Below are 16,919 nucleotides of genomic sequence, written 5' to 3'. Positions count from 1 at the left end.
TGGGCGAACCATGAACCAGCCGTATTACTGCTGAATATTTACTATTAACCAAGAACTTTTAATCCAGAGTCTGAGACGCTGCCTGATAAAAATGAATTGATGAAAAATTTAAAAAAAAAAAAGAAACACCATTAAGTTAACATCCAGACTAAACTCTCACTTACTTGGCCATAAGATGCAGCTTCAGTGCTGGTGCTGGGGGGAGGCTCCCTCTTCACTTCAGGCGCCGTCTCAGGAACTCGAACTCTCACAAAGTTTATGACGTGGTGCAGGTTGGAGAGGAGATTGGTTCCAGGGAACCAGCTGTCATGGCAGTGCTCCTCAATGCAAGGCTCCTGCAGGAAGAACGTGTTGAATGACTTAGAAGATAAGACTTTGGGGTCAAGAAAGTATTTGTCAGTCACAGATTCTGAAGGTTCTACCACTAAAAAAGAAGAGTGAGGTCTTTAATATTCCTTATGGATACACTTTAACTGTAAGAGACAGAATGTAAAAATAAAATAATTGGATGCATGTGCACGTTCTCCTTTCTACAGACAAATCCATCCAGTGTAACTTAAAAGTTACACTGGATGTTTAAGTTTATTACAGAAGTTTAAGTTTATTACACCCCTAAGAATGCTCAGAGTTACACAGAACACTTTCCAAGATGGATTAAAAGCAGCGTCAAAAGACGAGAGGAATCAGAAAATTGTCTGCGATACTTCGGCTCATATTTGTGATGATAAATGACATAAAAGTCAGAACAATGTGGATAGCATGAGAAGACTGAGGTTGCTCTGAGAAATAGACAAATCCAATCTATTACCCTATTTTCAAGTAACCCAGGCAAGACATTAGAAAATCTAACTTAAACTTTTTTTATTGTCCTTGCATATCTGGATATAGCCAAAAAGAAAACAAATAAATAAAACAATTTGGCTCATATCATTTCGACCTGCAGAAATTTTGTTGGTAATGAAGAAAACACATTCAGTATTACACAACTTCATAAAATGAGTAATTCCTTTATCTGAAGGTTTAAGCTGAACAGTATCTATTTTTTGCCTCGTTTTAAAATAGAAATTGATCGTACCTGCTCATTAACGATTATCTATTGACTCTACTGCTTTGACCATATCGTACATGTGCGTATCAATGGACCTCACCTCATCTTCTTTGTTTTCTTGAAGCTGATTGTCCAAGCCCAGCTCAATCAGGTACAGCACCATGCAAAGAACGTGCTCAGACATATTCGGATGATCCATCCAAATCTAAATAAAAATAGATCAAACACTTTTAGTTAGTAATTTTAGGAGGAAGAAGTTATGTTAATTTAGTATTTACAGGCAATGTTACAGTTAAGTTGCTTTTAAAACAGTCTCACAAATGGTACCAACAAAAACCTGACAACTGTTCAACTATTCTTGAGAGATAAGTGAAGAAAAATAGCAAATAAAAAGAATTGGGGAAAGAAAAGAAAAAAAAAACTTTTTTACAATCCAAATAAAGACCAACTGCCAGCACACATATTCACAGGAGACCATTAAAATGCATTTCTGCTGGTTGTGCTCTACCTTATACTTAAATATAAATAAACAGAATTACACATATATTAAACATTAACCAACAAAAAGAGTTTTTTAAAATCTCACCTTGTAGAGAAGAGTGAAGATCACAATGTGCAGCGTCTTGCAGTGCAGCAGGCGGGTTAGACCTTTGTAACATGGATGCAGAGGGGTCCTCTCCTTGTAGGGGGGCCATGGGTTATCGGTATGAATGCCATACTGCTTCAAACTATACAACATCACAATAGGAAGACCAGAGTTCATAGAAAACAATGGTTTTACAGTTTTCTCTTTTAGTTAGAAGACCAAATGTTGTTCAAGAACATTAGCTGGGGACTGTGGCCACAAAAATTGAAAGTAATTAACTTTTTTTCTAAATTTATTTTTTTAATCAAAAATAGCTTCATAAAGACCTTTGAAGAAACAAAAAACCAAAAAAGTAAAAGCTTCAAAAGATGAGGATTTTGAAGCATTTCTACATTCAGTAAAGTTAAGGAAAGGTAGGTTTGTAAATCTATGGTGAATTTAACTGCTAAATTGTTTTCCCCTCAACAAAAATAAAACAGTTTCTAAGATGGAAGCTTTTTGTGAGGAAGATATTCAATAATACTATATTCCATGTTAAAATCTCTGCAACCTTGAAGAAAATTACCTGGTAACCATTTTTTTCCTCCTTCAAAGAAGTTTATAAAAGTTACATCAACAGAAAGATTTTCTTCAATTCTTATACAAGTTAAACTAAATGTCTTTTCTTGACACTTGCGTCAGTTTATACTTTCCTGTTATTCCATTGTAGAGGATGCCAAAGAGATTAAACTAAACCGCAAACTTTTTAATGCTCATTTAAAATGACTGCTGAGGGGGGACCAAAAAAAAGGAACTAAAATGGAGAAAATGTATTTGTAGGAAACACGGGGAGCAGGTTTGACTTACAATGCTGAGTATCTGTCCATTGCTGACTGGACATCACGCCGATAGACCGTTCTGAGAACCACCATGATGGGGTCAAATTCCTTCTCCCACACCTCAGCTGGTTAAGAAAAGATGGATTTAAGCTCAGAAAGTGTCCAATTCACACTTTTCTGCCCAGTTATAGAATTCTGTTTAAATGGAACAAGTCTGCCCCCATGTGGAGATTTGACATCACAAAGTGACTGATCATTTTTATTTTCCCCCATTCAGAATCAAATTCAATAACATGACCATGAGCTAACTTTCTAGACTTCTGTGCATTAACTAATATCTTTAAAATAAAATGGCTGAGACCTTTTATTAAGAATCCAACTTCAATCGGGAATTTCATACCAAATTTCCTTTTCTCCTAATTAGGAGGCATAAACTTTCTTTTATTTTGTAACTATAATGTGCAAAAGATCCCAATAAAACTTTCCTACTTCCATAAACAAATGTTACTTTCCTGGTCACTCATTTACAAACACAATTTTTCTCTGCACAGATACTACATATGGAATAACAAAGACATTTCATATAGACATAAATCTTTATTTTATCCATCTTGGTTTACTCAAAACATCCTTCTGGTCAATCAGCTGTTTGACTCAAACGGATCTTTGATGTCACATGAAGAACTCTGCCTCAAATATAGCATCAAAATACCTAAAACGGAGTTTAACACTGTTTTAAAAGCAATTTCAAAGTGTATAACTATGTTATTCAAAACTTTATTTCCAATTGACGCAATTAAAATAGAAATAGGTCAAATTTGTTTTTCTTCTTCACGTAACACAAATCGCCGTATACGCTGACTCTTTCAGAAGGATGTTGTTTCCATTCCCTATGTAGTTTCTTATTGGAATAATTTAGTTTACCAATTAGAATGGAAAAAGATCTAGAATCTACCAGCAAAATACATTTTAACCAGTAAAGTGAAAGAAATCTCATTTAAACTAATCCAAACTATATCTGCAAAGGTTCAAAGAAGATAATGATGTAACCTGCTCTTTTTGCCAAAAACACCCTGAAGATACTGTACATTTATTTTGGTCATGCCCCTTTTCCACTACTCTCTGATCTAAAGTTTGTAATTTCATTTCCGCCCACATTGACCCAAACTTTTGCCTGTACTTAGAACATGTTATGTTTGGCCTCACCCACTGTCCATCTCATAAAAAAAAACAATTACACAGTTAGGACCATAAATATTTGGACAGAGACGCATGATTCTCTCTAATTTAGTTACTGTACATTACCACAGTGAATTTTAAACAAAACAACTCAGATGCCATTGAAGTGCAGACTTTCAGCTTTTATTCCATGGGTTGAACCAAAAGATTGCATAAAAATGTGAAAAGCATTTTTTTTAAACACACTCCCTTGAAGGGGTTGACATAGGCCAGAAATTTGCACTGGCCCACAGGGCCAGTAGTTTTTGAAACTTACTGGCCCTGCCTGAAAGTTACTGGCCCGACACCGCGCATAGCGGGACCCGCCGCTCCGCAGGTGCTTGCAACTTTAGGGGGGTCCGGGGGCATGCCCCCCCGGAAACTTTTAATATGGTGCAATTTGGTGCATTCTGGTGACATCACTTATTTCTACACTTTTCAATGACTGAAAATAGAGCATATCAAACTTAAATCTGCTCTAGTCTGTTTCAGATGTTTTGAAGAGAGCACTGCAGTGTAGTAGGTAACACTAGTTCAGAAGTTTTCATTGTGCTTCTAACGGCAAATATCGCAATAAATCATAAACCTTAAATGTGTTAAAACAATCTAATGGCAGCTTGAACCATTTAACGAATCAAATAAATCCCTTAATGCATTTGACCAATCGGATGGACGCCTTCACATTGTTGACCAATCAGATGGAGCCCTGTTATGTTAGATGTTTGTAACCTATGTCAACGTGGGTCATTTGGAGTATAATTTTTAAACTGGGAATGGTTATTTGGTTATTTTGCTGTTTGTTTATATACCGCAAATTATATCGTTATCGCAATTTTAATCTCTGATATCGCATATCGCGAGTTTTCCTCATATTGTGCAGGTCTAACTGAGATCATTCAGCTAACTAGAAATACTTACTGCTTACAGTGTTGTAAAGAAAAACAAAATTAAGTAGTTTAACATTCTACTGCATTTGAGTCTGAGATTCAGGTATTTGGAGTTGCCTTTGATTCTTTGACATTCAGCTTAAAGCTTAGTGCATACAGTTTCATCTTCAATGCATTCATTAAATATCTTGCTGTCCATACTACTAATTATACCCACTACTCCATCCAAAATATTCCTATCTATTCCTGCCATGTCATCCACATCTCTGACATGCTTCAGTCTCTCTTCAGTGACGGTGTCGGATTTATAATCAAATGTAATAATAACCCACTGGCTTTTGCCTTCGTTGTTGCTGTTTAACATTGTTTTGTATTGAATTGTTACATTCAATAAAGTTTGAAAAAAAAAAGTAGTGAGCGCGTGGTGCTCGGCAGTGAAAGCCGCGCGCGCGCAGGCGGGAGAGAAGGATAAGTGATCAAAGGTTTCCCATAGAAACCCTTGAAGTCTGAACACAGGACTAGCAGAAAAACTAAATTATGAAGACGAGGTAAATCTACACGTTTTCGCAAAATTTACTTTATTGAAAAAGGTGAAGAATATATAAACCGTTAGATATTTTAGTGGCCCGAGCGGGCAAGTGAAAAGTAAAGTCTTGTGGTCCGCACTGCTCGAAAAACAGGACCGGGCCAGCGGACAAATGGCTATGTCGAGCCCTGGCCTTCATTTCATGGGCTCAAAATTAAAAAGAATGCGCCTCTGTCCAAATATTTATGGTCCTGACTGTACATCATTAACCTTGTATTATTTTTATGCAAGTGGCACATTCATAAATCCAAAGTTACAAATTTATCCCCCTCATTTTTCTATCTTTATCAATGAGTTCAAACAATACATGAACACAATAAGAAAGCCATTAAAACATTCGATCTGTGCGTCAGTATCAATGTCTTTGTATAAAATGTAATAATAACCCCCTGGTTTGTTCCTTTCTTGTTGCCGTTTTGCATTGTTGTGTATTGAATTGTTACATTTAATAAAGTTTGTAAAAAAAAAACTAAAAAAAAAAGATGACCATGAGCCTTTGAATAAATCGATTAACTAAACATGCTGCATTTATAATGTCAGCTTTAAAACAAAACTTAATACACTGATAATTTGTTTTTTTTTTAAGATACAATGAACGTAAACATGACAATTATCAAAAAAGGTTAAGATATGGTGTCTTGTTTTAATGTTTAAAAATTTTACAAAGTGATAAATGTCCACATGTTAAACAGATCTAAATATGTTTTCTTAATTACAGTCCTACCTTTGGGTGTGTACATGCCCTGCTGCATGGAGCCTCCCGGCTCAAACACGGGCGCTTTAAAGTCCGCCACCGCCGACAGCATATCCTCAAAGCTGCAGCTGCCTGGTACGACGCCGCTCTTTGGGTTAGGATTCTCAGGAATCTAGGAAAGCATTCTTAAGGAAAAAGTGGTCGCAACAGAATGCGGTTGATCGCTGGTGTATTAGGATTATTGTGAATGAAGTAGAGAAGGATACAAGATCTAAGAGGGCACTGTGAGTACGATCATTCATACACAACTGAGAGACCATCTCAGCTCGAAGGATCTCATCGTCTGTCATTCCTGGAAGGAAAATGAAAGGCAGTGAGTAAACCGACAAAGCGTTTATTTTGCACAACAAGAAAAGTGACAAAAACAAAACTTAAAACTCCACATATATAAATAAATAAATAAATCAAACAGTGCAGACTCTGTACAGCAGGAAAGCAGAACTTCCAGAGTTTGTTTGCTCTGAGCTAAACAAACAAAATTGAAAAATTCAATGTCACTTTAATAAAGAATTGTCAATTTAGGCCAAAAACTGTAATCCATTCACATGCCACATTTTTTCTACATTTTTAAAAAGAACATACCCAGTTGTATCTGGATTTTTGAGAGAGAAGTCAGAAACCTGACATTTCTTTGTCAATACTCTTCCTGCTCCAAAAATGTTTCAATGAAGACAGTCCTGTACGAAGTTGTCTTCTCCCTGCAGGGGTCGCCACAGCAAATCAGATTCCTCTCTCTAACCCTGTCTTATGCGTCCTCTTCTAACACCAGCTACTTTCATGTCTTCATTCACTGTATAAACCTCCTCTCTGGTCTTCCTCTAGTCTAGACCCCTTCCATGGCAGTTCCAGACTCAGCATCTTTCTACCACTATATTCACCGTCCGTCCTCTGGACGTGTATGAACCATCTCAGTCTGGCATCTCTGACTTTGTCTCCAAAACCTCTAACAAACAGAGCCCTGTATGAAATAAGAACGCAAATTTTGTTCAAAGAAAAGAATTCTACAAAAACGTTAGGATTCTCACAGCTGAGGAAAAAAACAGAGTCAACAACAACGAGGTTTGCAGTAAATAAATCATGTAAGAGTAATAATAGTCGGTACTATCGTAGACATGAAACAAAAACTTTCATAAAACTTACCAAGATGGATGCGGAGGCTCGTCAGGATAACAAGAAAAGTGAGCGCTCCCTCCAACATGGGTCTTTCCTGCTCGGAATCCAACACAGCATTCTGGTGCTGAGACGCCATAGTTAGGAGGTCGACCACTTTAAATCTGTCAAATGGAAAAATAAAAAGAGTATTGTGTGAAGCGGTAAAATGTTGAAACAAGAAATGCTGCATGCAGCAGGATTTAACGGAAAAAGAGAATTCAAGACCTCTCAAAAACACTTGAGATAAAGTAGTCGGGATCAAGTCTTGAGGCGCAAACCTAAATGAACAAGCAGAAAAGAAGAGTTTTCAAATGAAACAGGAAAAAACTATCATTAATGTAATGTAAATGTAATCTGAGATGGTGCACGTCTAACCTGAAGCAGATAAATGTCTGGGTCAATCATGGAGTTGCAAAAGTGCGACTGTACATAAGTCATAGCCTGTCCTTTGATCTGCAGACCATTTCTGACCCACATGTTGCTGTGGATTTCAGACAAACTTGCCTAAAGTCACACAGAAAATCGTTTTTAAAAATAACAAGCTGTAACATCTTACGCAAATGAAAAGGTCAATGCAATTTTTCAGCCTAGTAGTAATGTACCTGTATTTGGAGTGGATGCACCATGATCTTCATAAGCATCTCTTGGTCGGGCAGAAGGCTGTCCAAATCCAAGCCTTGACATTTTACAGCCTAAAATTTTTTTCCATTGAACTTTAGAGCAGAAATGTACAAAATATACAACAAATGAAGAGATAAACTCATGTGACATACCCTACTGAGGAACATGGCGTAGTAGCGATGAAGTGGGAGATGAAATGTTACTTGATTTGAAGCAGGCTATAAGAGATTAAAAACAAGTTATAAACAAAAAATAAAATAAAAAAAGAAAAGCTTTAGGAAACAAAAACTGATCATAAAAACAGTAGCTGAAATGTACCTCATCAATAAAGCCAATGGCATCAAACCAGATCTGCAGGGTCTCCAAACAGTAGCGAACCACCGTTCTTGTGTATTCCTGTGTCTCCTGAGCATACAGAAAAAGTACATTTAAATGTTAAAATGATGTGTTAACAAGAGTAAGTGTAAAGCTAGAACTTACTTTGACTTTGCAGTGTGTTAGGAGGCCCCACATAGGCTGTGCACAGGCCTCAAGCTCTGCTGCAAAGGCTGCATAGTATGTCTGAGACTCAAACTCCACATGTTCATTCAACTCTCGCTTATTCAGATTCATACCTGCAACAAAAAAATGTGACTTTAGAGGACAGGTGGATCGTGTTTTACAAAGCTTATCCACAGTCCAAAACACTTAATCTCAATATTACCCTTAACATGATATCAGATAATGCCAAGCTCATTTTTCTGATGGACATTTCTAGAAAATTAAGCTTAGAAATGCATTTCTGAGCATTTCTGGATTAAAATTGTTGAGAATCCGGGGCAGACAGAGAAATGCTGTTTGAAAAGTAGCTCAATGGTGACATAGAAAAGCTGCTGGGCTGGCCACATCCAAACTCCACAACAGGGAGGGGAAGGGGTTGCTCCACGCCAATGATCCCACAACTCAGAGGCGAATTTCTAATAAACTTCTGCCGCTCTGCAGAAACTATGTTAGAAAATGACCCGGGTGTTTTGATTTTGGATGAAAACATAATTAAAAGACCAAAACACTATAAAAACAGATTTTAAAAAAATTATTGGAGAGGGACTTTAGCCCTTCAACAGAGTTGAGGCTTCCAATAATACTGTAGTAGATTCAAAGAACCAATCTAAGACAGACTTACCTTGAAAAAATGAGACAAAGCTCATCCACAGCATTAGCAGGGAGTGATCCTCCAGGAACTTTTTTGCTACACTTTGGTGTGAAAGAATGTTAATAAAATCACTAACTAGGGGCCAGTAGGTGTTGTTTTTCAACAGCGCTTCACTGCAGTTCACCACAACGTGACGATTGTTCTCTTCATCTAACAGAAAAAAAATAAACAAAAACACCAAATTCATATTTTAAATGTGTTTTAAAACATGTAAAAAAAAATTCCTCAAAGTTACAGACCCTCCAGTTGAAAACAATGAAATTACATTTTTTAATGTACAATCAAGAGCCAACCAAAATGATCATCTTTCACTTTTTTTGTATTTGGAATGCAGGGAGCTGTTTTGTTCTTTTTGCACAGACCTAACATAGATAATACAAAAATAATACTAGAAATATGTCAAAAAGTATTACAGTTACAGTAGCTACATTTTCTTTTAAGATAAAAAATCTGTCAATGGGGTAAGAAAAATGGACTAACCAAGAATTGTTAGGTTTTGTTAAACTCAGATTATTTTGCTATTGAAAAGCTTTTTTGATAAGAATATTTTTTCTTGAAACAAGGATCTATTAACTTTCTCAAGAATCAGTTTTTGCAGCGCAATTATTCTAGCCATCAACCAAGTGTTTAGCTTTTTACAAAGCAATTTCAAAAAGCCTGCAAATGCTAGTAGACAAAATAGATCCACACTTCCAGGTGACGTACCTTGAAGTTCACTTTTAATAAGACAACTTTCCATCATGTAGAGGAGGACTGTGACCATGATATCCAGCAGCTGACACTCCTCCGTCATGTGTCTGGCCAGCTCCTCGTTGCTGAACAGCTGCACGCTGATGTGAACGATGCGGTTGGACATCGTATCGGATTCGTGGCTCTTCATCAGTGTTTTCATGATGAAGGCGTAATGCTGAACAAACGTTTTGGTGAAGGTGATCTGCCAAGGACAAAGAAGATTCACCACAAGCTTGTTTTTGCATCTTGTATTACATCCTTAAGCAACAGGTAAATCAATATATAACAAAATGAATGAGTATAATCTACGTAACAACAAAACACACCCACCCAAATGCAGTAAAAGACCCAATTAATTTGAACATGGAAGAAAAAGTACCTTGTAATCTTGATCTGGCAACATGTTTAATAGGAAAGTGACCATTTTCTGAGGAAACTCATATTTTATCGTCCAAAAGAGCAATTCTTCCAGAAAGCACTTATGCTTTAGTGATTCGATAATGCAAGGATCTGAAGGGGTAGATGAGAAAAAGAAATTCTAGACAGAAAATTCATTTCAGTTTCTATATTAGTATCTTAGTTCCACTTTTAGTTTATACCTTTGGTATTGCAACTCAGCTTTACCCTCTTCCTCTGGCCAACAGACTGTCCTCCATCTTGATCCTCCTGGAGAAACAAAACTTAATTACACAACATTTAAGGAAAGCAAAAAAAAAAAAGAAATAACTCCTGACTTTGAATACATCAAAATCAGAACATGGTAAGAGTTTTTTTTAAGAGTTCACATAAAAATAATGAAAACAGTTACAGAAGAGACAAAGCTAACCAAACCATTTCAAAATAATAATGTTGATTTTTTTGAAGAAAATAAAGATTTTAGTACGACAAACCTCTTTGCAGGACTCATCTGGGCTCCCTGGTACAGTGGATCCTGAAGAAAAAAAAAATATTGTTAAATTCATAACAACCAATTCATCCCCATCCTTTCCTCACGTCACTGAACGCACTCAAGTAGAACAACGTCAGGTTTTAGTGTGAATCAGCAAGTGATACACATGGTTTCTGTGTTATTTTACAACATATATTCTTTGATTATGTGCTCACATCTTTAGTTGTACAACTGTAAATGTTTTACATATTTATTCTTTCTTCATTTTTTCATTATTTTCCTTGGCTGTACCCAAATTTGTTGGTTTTTCACAGGAAAAGAAAATTTTGCAGGTAGATTTTTTTTCTTTCTGATTGTAACCTCCATGTAATGATCACTGCATTACAGCCAGGGGGGGATTTATTCATCTTTAATCATTAACATTTTGTTTAAAAATTGAAGAAGACACAGTAGCTTAAGCTGTAAAGACTTTTAATGACAGAGGAGCTCTGCTCAGGAGAGGCTGCAAGTTCATGGTAACTGGTGACTAATGAGAGTTTCACAATGCTTAATGGAAAAGTTTGTGGCATGTTAAACTGTGTTGAAATCTTTTCGGCAGTACTGCCTAACTCCGGCTCAAGAGGTCCCGCCTTGCTTGTGTCCCAGGTCAGGAAGACACAGCAGTAGATGGATAAAAGTGAAATTATTATTTGACAAAACCTGCGATTGACTTGGGGTTTTTGTAATATTGTGCCTCCTTACAACCATTGGTCTCCAAATTGATTGGCTGCATCTGTCGGAAAAAAGACAAAGTCTGCCTGGTGTGACCTACATAAACCTTTAAACCTTTTATGCTGCAGCCCTCTTGCCATGGCTTACTCGAGGCTGGTCCAGGATACATCAGAACTTTAGGTTGAGGAGTTTTGTAAGTATCGTTTATTTTTATTATACAGAGATCGCTGCCGTGCAGTAGAGGCTTCATTTAATTCTTGTTAGTCCCTTTAGGAAACCAATGGGATGTCCACTGGGGCTGTACCTTGTATAAAGCAGACAAGGGATGTCTGGTTTGGACTTACCTTTCTCTCTGGAGGTCACACAGAGATTAAACTCTTTGGGGAGTCCCTTGGAGATCTTGTGATCTTAAAACAGTTTGGATCATGATCCAACAGCTGTTTGAAAAATGCTGTTATGCTATTTAATTTGACTCAAACTGTGCCGTTTGGCTGCAATCTGTCTGGATAATGGGCATATTGATGTCTAAAAAAAAATTCTCAACTTCAGCTGAAGGTTCCTATTTTGAATGCAAAATATTCAACCTGCTGTGAGTTCAGAAAAGTCAAATATTATATGAAAGATTTACAAACAATAGAACTGTAGCTGAATTTAGTCTTTAGTAAGGTTCAGATAACGTGTAGTGACATTTTTTGGTGTGGGATGTGTGTGTAGCGTTGCATAACCGATGACATTCTAACTTGGTAGACTGAAAGTGGATACTACTACGACCTGGCAGAAGAGCTATGAATCTTACATATACGATGGAATTGAGCCTGTTGACAGTAAAGACCTACAGAAAATTCAAATTCATATGCAACAAATTCTGCTGCAATTCTACAAGAAAACTTGAGGCATGGGAAACAGTCACAATCTGCATAGAACCACAGGCAAGGTCAGTGTCCACAGTGTCCAGAAAGAACTGATCAGTGGTGACCCTACTCGAGAGTCCACTGTGACTCATCCGGGCAGTCAAGAGTCTAACAACACAAAAATAACACAATTTTTTTTTTTTTTAATCTGTGTCAATAATTCAGCTATAGAAAAGAAGCTGTACAAAAAAAATGCAGACCGATAAGCAGAACTCTTTGTTGTGTTACACCTGTTGTTGAATTAACAAACTAATTATAAAAAGAATATCAAACACAGGAATTGTTTTTAACTTCATTTACCTAGGTAAATCAAAGAAAACCGTCATTTTGTAATGTAATTTCATTTCCTCATAGCGTTCAGCAAACTAAAGAAAGCCCGCTACATTTGCTTTTATGAGCCCGAGGTGTTTCCCTGAAGCCTCGTCTATCAGCATCTATGCGAGTGTTAATTTATCTATTCAACAATCCTAAAAAATATGCAGTAATTTCGACTGTGGAAGATGTTAACTATCATGCTTGTCATTTGGTAACAAATAAAACTTTACTGTCATTGAATATTGCAAAAAGAAAAAATCCGAAGAACAAAAATATCTGACTAAAGTGTCTCCACAGCTGCATAAAACAAGCAACTATATTTATGACTTTTGTTTTAAAAACAGGACTTATAGTCTTACCCATCAAGACCACTGCTCCTGCACCTCCGTCTGCTCCATCAGTGACTTCAGCAGCCCCTAGAGTTTTCTCCTCAACAGATACCAGACCAGAGTTCTTCAGTGCTGATAAATACTTTTCATAGTTCTTCTTCGCATACAAATTGTCCTCTTGGCCTTGAACAGTGGAAGAAAAAACCCAAAGGAAACAATTTTTCTATTAAACCGGAAAAATAATACCTCCATCTACGAGAATTCTTATATTAGACAAAAAAATGCTCGTTACCCATGCTAAGATCCATAAATGTCTGCTGATTGGTCAGGATCTTTGTCAGTACAGTCCTCATGGCTCCTCCCATCTTTGTGAGTTCTTCCAAGAAGGAGATCTGAGGTTCCAGCTGTTGCAGGACCTTCTGTAGATCTCTTTCAGTGGAGGAGTCTGGTAAGCCAAGATAACCGATACAAGTCACAAGACCAAACACTTAATTAGATGTAAACACTTTTTGCAACATGGGTATCACTTGTGTACAGATGTGGTTTTGCAAGAAAATATTTTGATGTTTTGGAATGTTGTGTAAATGCATCGTGCCTGCAAACATTTTATATATATTTATTTAAAAAAAATGAAAGTGATGTTTTTGTGCTTTTTAGAGAAAAACAATGATATCAAAGTTTTCACCTTGCTCCACATATCCATCTCTCAGATACTGTATGATAAACAGGATAAAGCGAGGAAGAACCATCTCAGACATTAGGAGAAGATCGCAGGGTATTGAAGGAACATTTTCCCCCGTCTTCAACCGATGCCGTCTGCAAAACCTGGCGAGATAAAAAAGAAATTAGAAAAAAGAAAGCATACAAATGTGCCAAGGCTGTATTTTCAGCAAGCACTATTGTTGAAATTAACTGAAAATGCCTTAAGAATAAACATTTGCTATTTAGCAACATTTCAGCCAAACTAATTGAACGAGTTTGACTTAATTTCATAAATTAATGCACTTTCCATGACCAAAATTTTAACTTGACAACTATCACGTGCCGTTCATATGATCATAATGAGATGAAAATGTAAAAAACTGAAAAATGACTAGATGATTGCTGTTGGTGTCCTGCTTTTGATGTTTTTAAAATATTATTTTAACCCCAGATTTAAACTATCATAAACATAGGAAAAAGGCAGAATGCTGGATTTGAAAGCAACCCAAAACAAAAAAACCTTGTGATTACAAATGGTAAAATTATGCATTTTCTTCCTTAAAATATGTTTAGATTTTGTTTTAATATATATTTAAATTTCATTTTTACTTTTTTTTTAACCCCAACTTCTATATATTCTTGTAAAACATTGGAGAGCATCACAATTTTCATTTTGAATCCTGGTTCTGATTCTGAAAACATTTTTCCCTCCAACTCCATAGGATGACGTCAACAACAACAAGAAATAAATAAAAATTAAATAAAGCTTGATTTTATTGGTAGTCAAAGCTAAATCACTTCTTAAAAGGCAACTCACCTGACCACACAACAGACCTCCTCTAGGTCAACTTAATATTGCTACTCTAGTGTCATATGACAATTTATTGAAAGTTCACCACAGATATAGCATCATAAATGTGACATGACATGCATATCGTCTAAACATTTTGCAACAGCGCTGTTCTCTGATGTGTGCGTTGTTGTATTTTTTAATTTTATTTTTAACGGGAGAGAGATAAAAGTGTGAAACATGGTAATGAAATCTAACAGCAACCACACTAAAAATTCTTACTCGAGTGAAGCATCCATTTATAATTTCTCTCCGACAGGCGGAAAAGGAAAGATGACAGGGTAATCTTAATCCCATTCTAAGAATTGGTTAGTATTTAGTAGAAAAAAAAGTTTTATCGCAAAATTCACATAGGAATACAAATAGATCGATGACAAGCACGCTGATTTGTATATTTTAAGCAACTGCTACAGCAGAACGCCTGTCAAATGGATTCGTGCTAGCCCTTAGCTAGCATTGCTTGCTAAGGGCTAGCAGGTAGCTTGGACTTACCCACTGTCTCGCATGACATTACCGTCTCCACAGTCACAGGCCCCGCCAGCCTGACTCCTGAACATATTAAAGTCATGGCTTGTGTGGTCTCCATTATTAAAACACTCAGCGCACAGTGACATGCACGGAGAAATCCCACAGGTCCGGCATCGGTACGCCACAAAATTAGCCGTCCAAACCAGACCGCAAAGAGTCGCGTTGTCATAGGAGCGGACGGTTTTGCAGAACTCCTCGAAACCTTCGCCTCCTGCAATCAGACATTTACACCAGTCCAGAGCTTCTGTGTCCGACGCTGGTTTTTCGGGATTCAAAACAACGTCAAGAAGCTCCTGAAGTTGTTGAAGCCCAGTGCTATTGTCAGTTCGGTTTAAGTCTGCCTTCAACTTGGCGGCAGTAGCTCTCTTGTCCCGGCGCAGCAACGATGCCGCCATCATGCACTCTGGCTTGTTGTTCACAAATTTATTTTTGTTGTCTTGCATCCATGATCTCGCGATATCTCGCGATAAGATTCGTCACGTCGCCTTAGTATGCTACATAATTAGTTTTAAACGCAAACATGTGAATACATGGGATTTTTTTCGGACTGAATCTTTTCTTTGGAACAGTAAAAATCCACCTGATGTCTGTTCAGACACAGTCGCATGCACTGTTTGGTTCAAGTGCAGGTTGACCACCCACATGACTGTTGCATCACCATGTTTTTAATGACCATTGTAAATTGAAATCCAGTTTGTTTGATTAGTTTAGGAAATAAGCTATAACAGTCATTTTTCTTTGGTGATTATTGAAACGTCTATCTTTTCTCATTATTCTAAGTAATTGCTGTTATTTCCCTATTCCAGTTTTTTCTATGTGTCTCTTGTAACTCCTTTAATTCTCTTTCTCAAAAGGTTTTACCTTTTGCCTGGCCACAGTTGAAAAATACGTTTTTTTCCTCAATCTGCCTAAATAAATAAAGGTTAAATAAACTAATAAAATACATGTCTGGAAAATTGCTAAACATTCATAAATTGCTATTTAAACATCAATATTCCACATTGATATGGTTGCTTTATGATTAAGATTTCCCATGATGCTCATCTGTGGGTCCTCTATCCTGTGGGTACCACAAGGCTCCATACTTTGTCCTGCTCTGTTTTCTTTATATCTGCTGCCCACTTGTTCTGTCATTGCACAACATAATGCCTCTTTTTATTGTTATGCAGATAATCTGCAGATATATATCTAACCCTCATTTTAAAAAATAGTTTTAACTGAGTGCATTGATGACGTGGCCAGACTGAGCCAGAATTTTCTGTATTTGAATGAGTCAGAAATCAGGAGGTTATCTTTGACAGCTGTTTAAAAGTTATCAAACAGATTAACTTTATTGTCAAAATGAGCTTCTATCACTTGTGCCTTTTAGCTAAAGCTAAACCTTCACTGAGCCCTGGTGATCTCAAAACAGCCATCCACTCCCTGATAACCTCTAGGATAGATTATTGCTACTCAATGTACTTTGGTGTCACCCAGCGATGACTTAGTCGCCTTCAGTTAGTTCAAAATGCAGTATTAATTGGAACATCCAAAAAGCACCCATCATTCCGGTCCTCAGTTCACTTCACTGGTTCCCTGTTCATTTTAGATTTTACATTTTTTTAAAGCTCATCATGGTCTTGCCCCAGTTTACCATACTTACTGAGCTCTTAACTGTTTGTATGCATTGCAGAGTTTTAAGGTCTACCAACCAGTAATTGCTTCATGTGCCCAGGTGACGACAAACACTGGGGCGATCGTGCCTTTTCCTTTGCCGGCCCTCAGTTATGGAATAATATTCCATGTCAGACCTTAACATGCCAACTAAAAACATAGCTTACACTCAGTATTTGGTAGTATTTCATTTTTTCTTTTATTCATTTTATTGAATTCTTATCTGTATTTGTATTTGTTTTTTTTTACTTATAGGTTTGTTATTTTATGCTGGGTTTTTTTTCTTCTTAATTTGCCTAATTATAAAGTTTCTTTGTCTTTCTTTTATTGTAAAGAACTTTGGTACTCTAAAAGAGTTGTAAAGTGCTATTTAATTTTATTTAGTTTAATTTAATTCAATTTAATTCCCCCCTAAAAAAAAGGTTGGCCAACTTGCT

General features: G+C 36.7%; 1 protein-coding gene across 3 annotated transcripts in view; it reads right to left on the bottom strand.

Annotated features, from left to right (window-relative positions):
- ubr3 (ubiquitin protein ligase E3 component n-recognin 3 (putative)) overlaps nucleotides 1-15,262 on the bottom strand; it is a 37,084-nt gene extending 21,822 nt beyond the window's left edge. For 2 of the 3 annotated variants that reach the window (XM_023950541.1, XM_023950542.1), the window contains exons 1-22: nucleotides 14,794-15,259; nucleotides 13,435-13,574; nucleotides 13,042-13,194; nucleotides 12,780-12,932; nucleotides 10,485-10,525; nucleotides 10,194-10,260; nucleotides 9,974-10,104; nucleotides 9,568-9,796; nucleotides 8,833-9,012; nucleotides 8,151-8,284; nucleotides 7,989-8,075; nucleotides 7,823-7,888; nucleotides 7,652-7,741; nucleotides 7,425-7,553; nucleotides 7,275-7,327; nucleotides 7,038-7,171; nucleotides 6,104-6,189; nucleotides 5,868-6,009; nucleotides 2,481-2,577; nucleotides 1,635-1,776; nucleotides 1,149-1,253; nucleotides 165-335 (exon numbers count right to left, since the gene is read on the bottom strand). In XM_023950541.1, coding sequence (XP_023806309.1) covers nucleotides 165-335; nucleotides 1,149-1,253; nucleotides 1,635-1,776; nucleotides 2,481-2,577; nucleotides 5,868-6,009; nucleotides 6,104-6,189; nucleotides 7,038-7,171; nucleotides 7,275-7,327; nucleotides 7,425-7,553; nucleotides 7,652-7,741; nucleotides 7,823-7,888; nucleotides 7,989-8,075; nucleotides 8,151-8,284; nucleotides 8,833-9,012; nucleotides 9,568-9,796; nucleotides 9,974-10,104; nucleotides 10,194-10,260; nucleotides 10,485-10,525; nucleotides 12,780-12,932; nucleotides 13,042-13,194; nucleotides 13,435-13,574; nucleotides 14,794-15,227 — 2,964 coding nt within the window. In that variant the 5' untranslated portion in view covers nucleotides 15,228-15,259. Of the gene's footprint in view, nucleotides 1-164; nucleotides 336-1,148; nucleotides 1,254-1,634; nucleotides 1,777-2,480; nucleotides 2,578-5,867; nucleotides 6,010-6,103; nucleotides 6,190-7,037; nucleotides 7,172-7,274; nucleotides 7,328-7,424; nucleotides 7,554-7,651; nucleotides 7,742-7,822; nucleotides 7,889-7,988; nucleotides 8,076-8,150; nucleotides 8,285-8,832; nucleotides 9,013-9,567; nucleotides 9,797-9,973; nucleotides 10,105-10,193; nucleotides 10,261-10,484; nucleotides 10,526-12,779; nucleotides 12,933-13,041; nucleotides 13,195-13,434; nucleotides 13,575-14,793 lie in introns of all 3 variants that reach the window. The other variant, XM_023950543.1, reaches the window with a different exon arrangement.
- Between the last annotated feature and the right edge of the window lie 1,657 nt (nucleotides 15,263-16,919).

Source organism: Oryzias latipes, chromosome 21 (genome assembly GCF_002234675.1).
Source record: "Oryzias latipes chromosome 21, ASM223467v1".
NCBI classification, from domain to species: Eukaryota; Metazoa; Chordata; class Actinopteri; order Beloniformes; family Adrianichthyidae; genus Oryzias; species Oryzias latipes.
The sequence above is the reverse complement of the archived record's forward strand: the minus strand, read 5'-3'. Positions and strand labels throughout refer to the sequence as shown.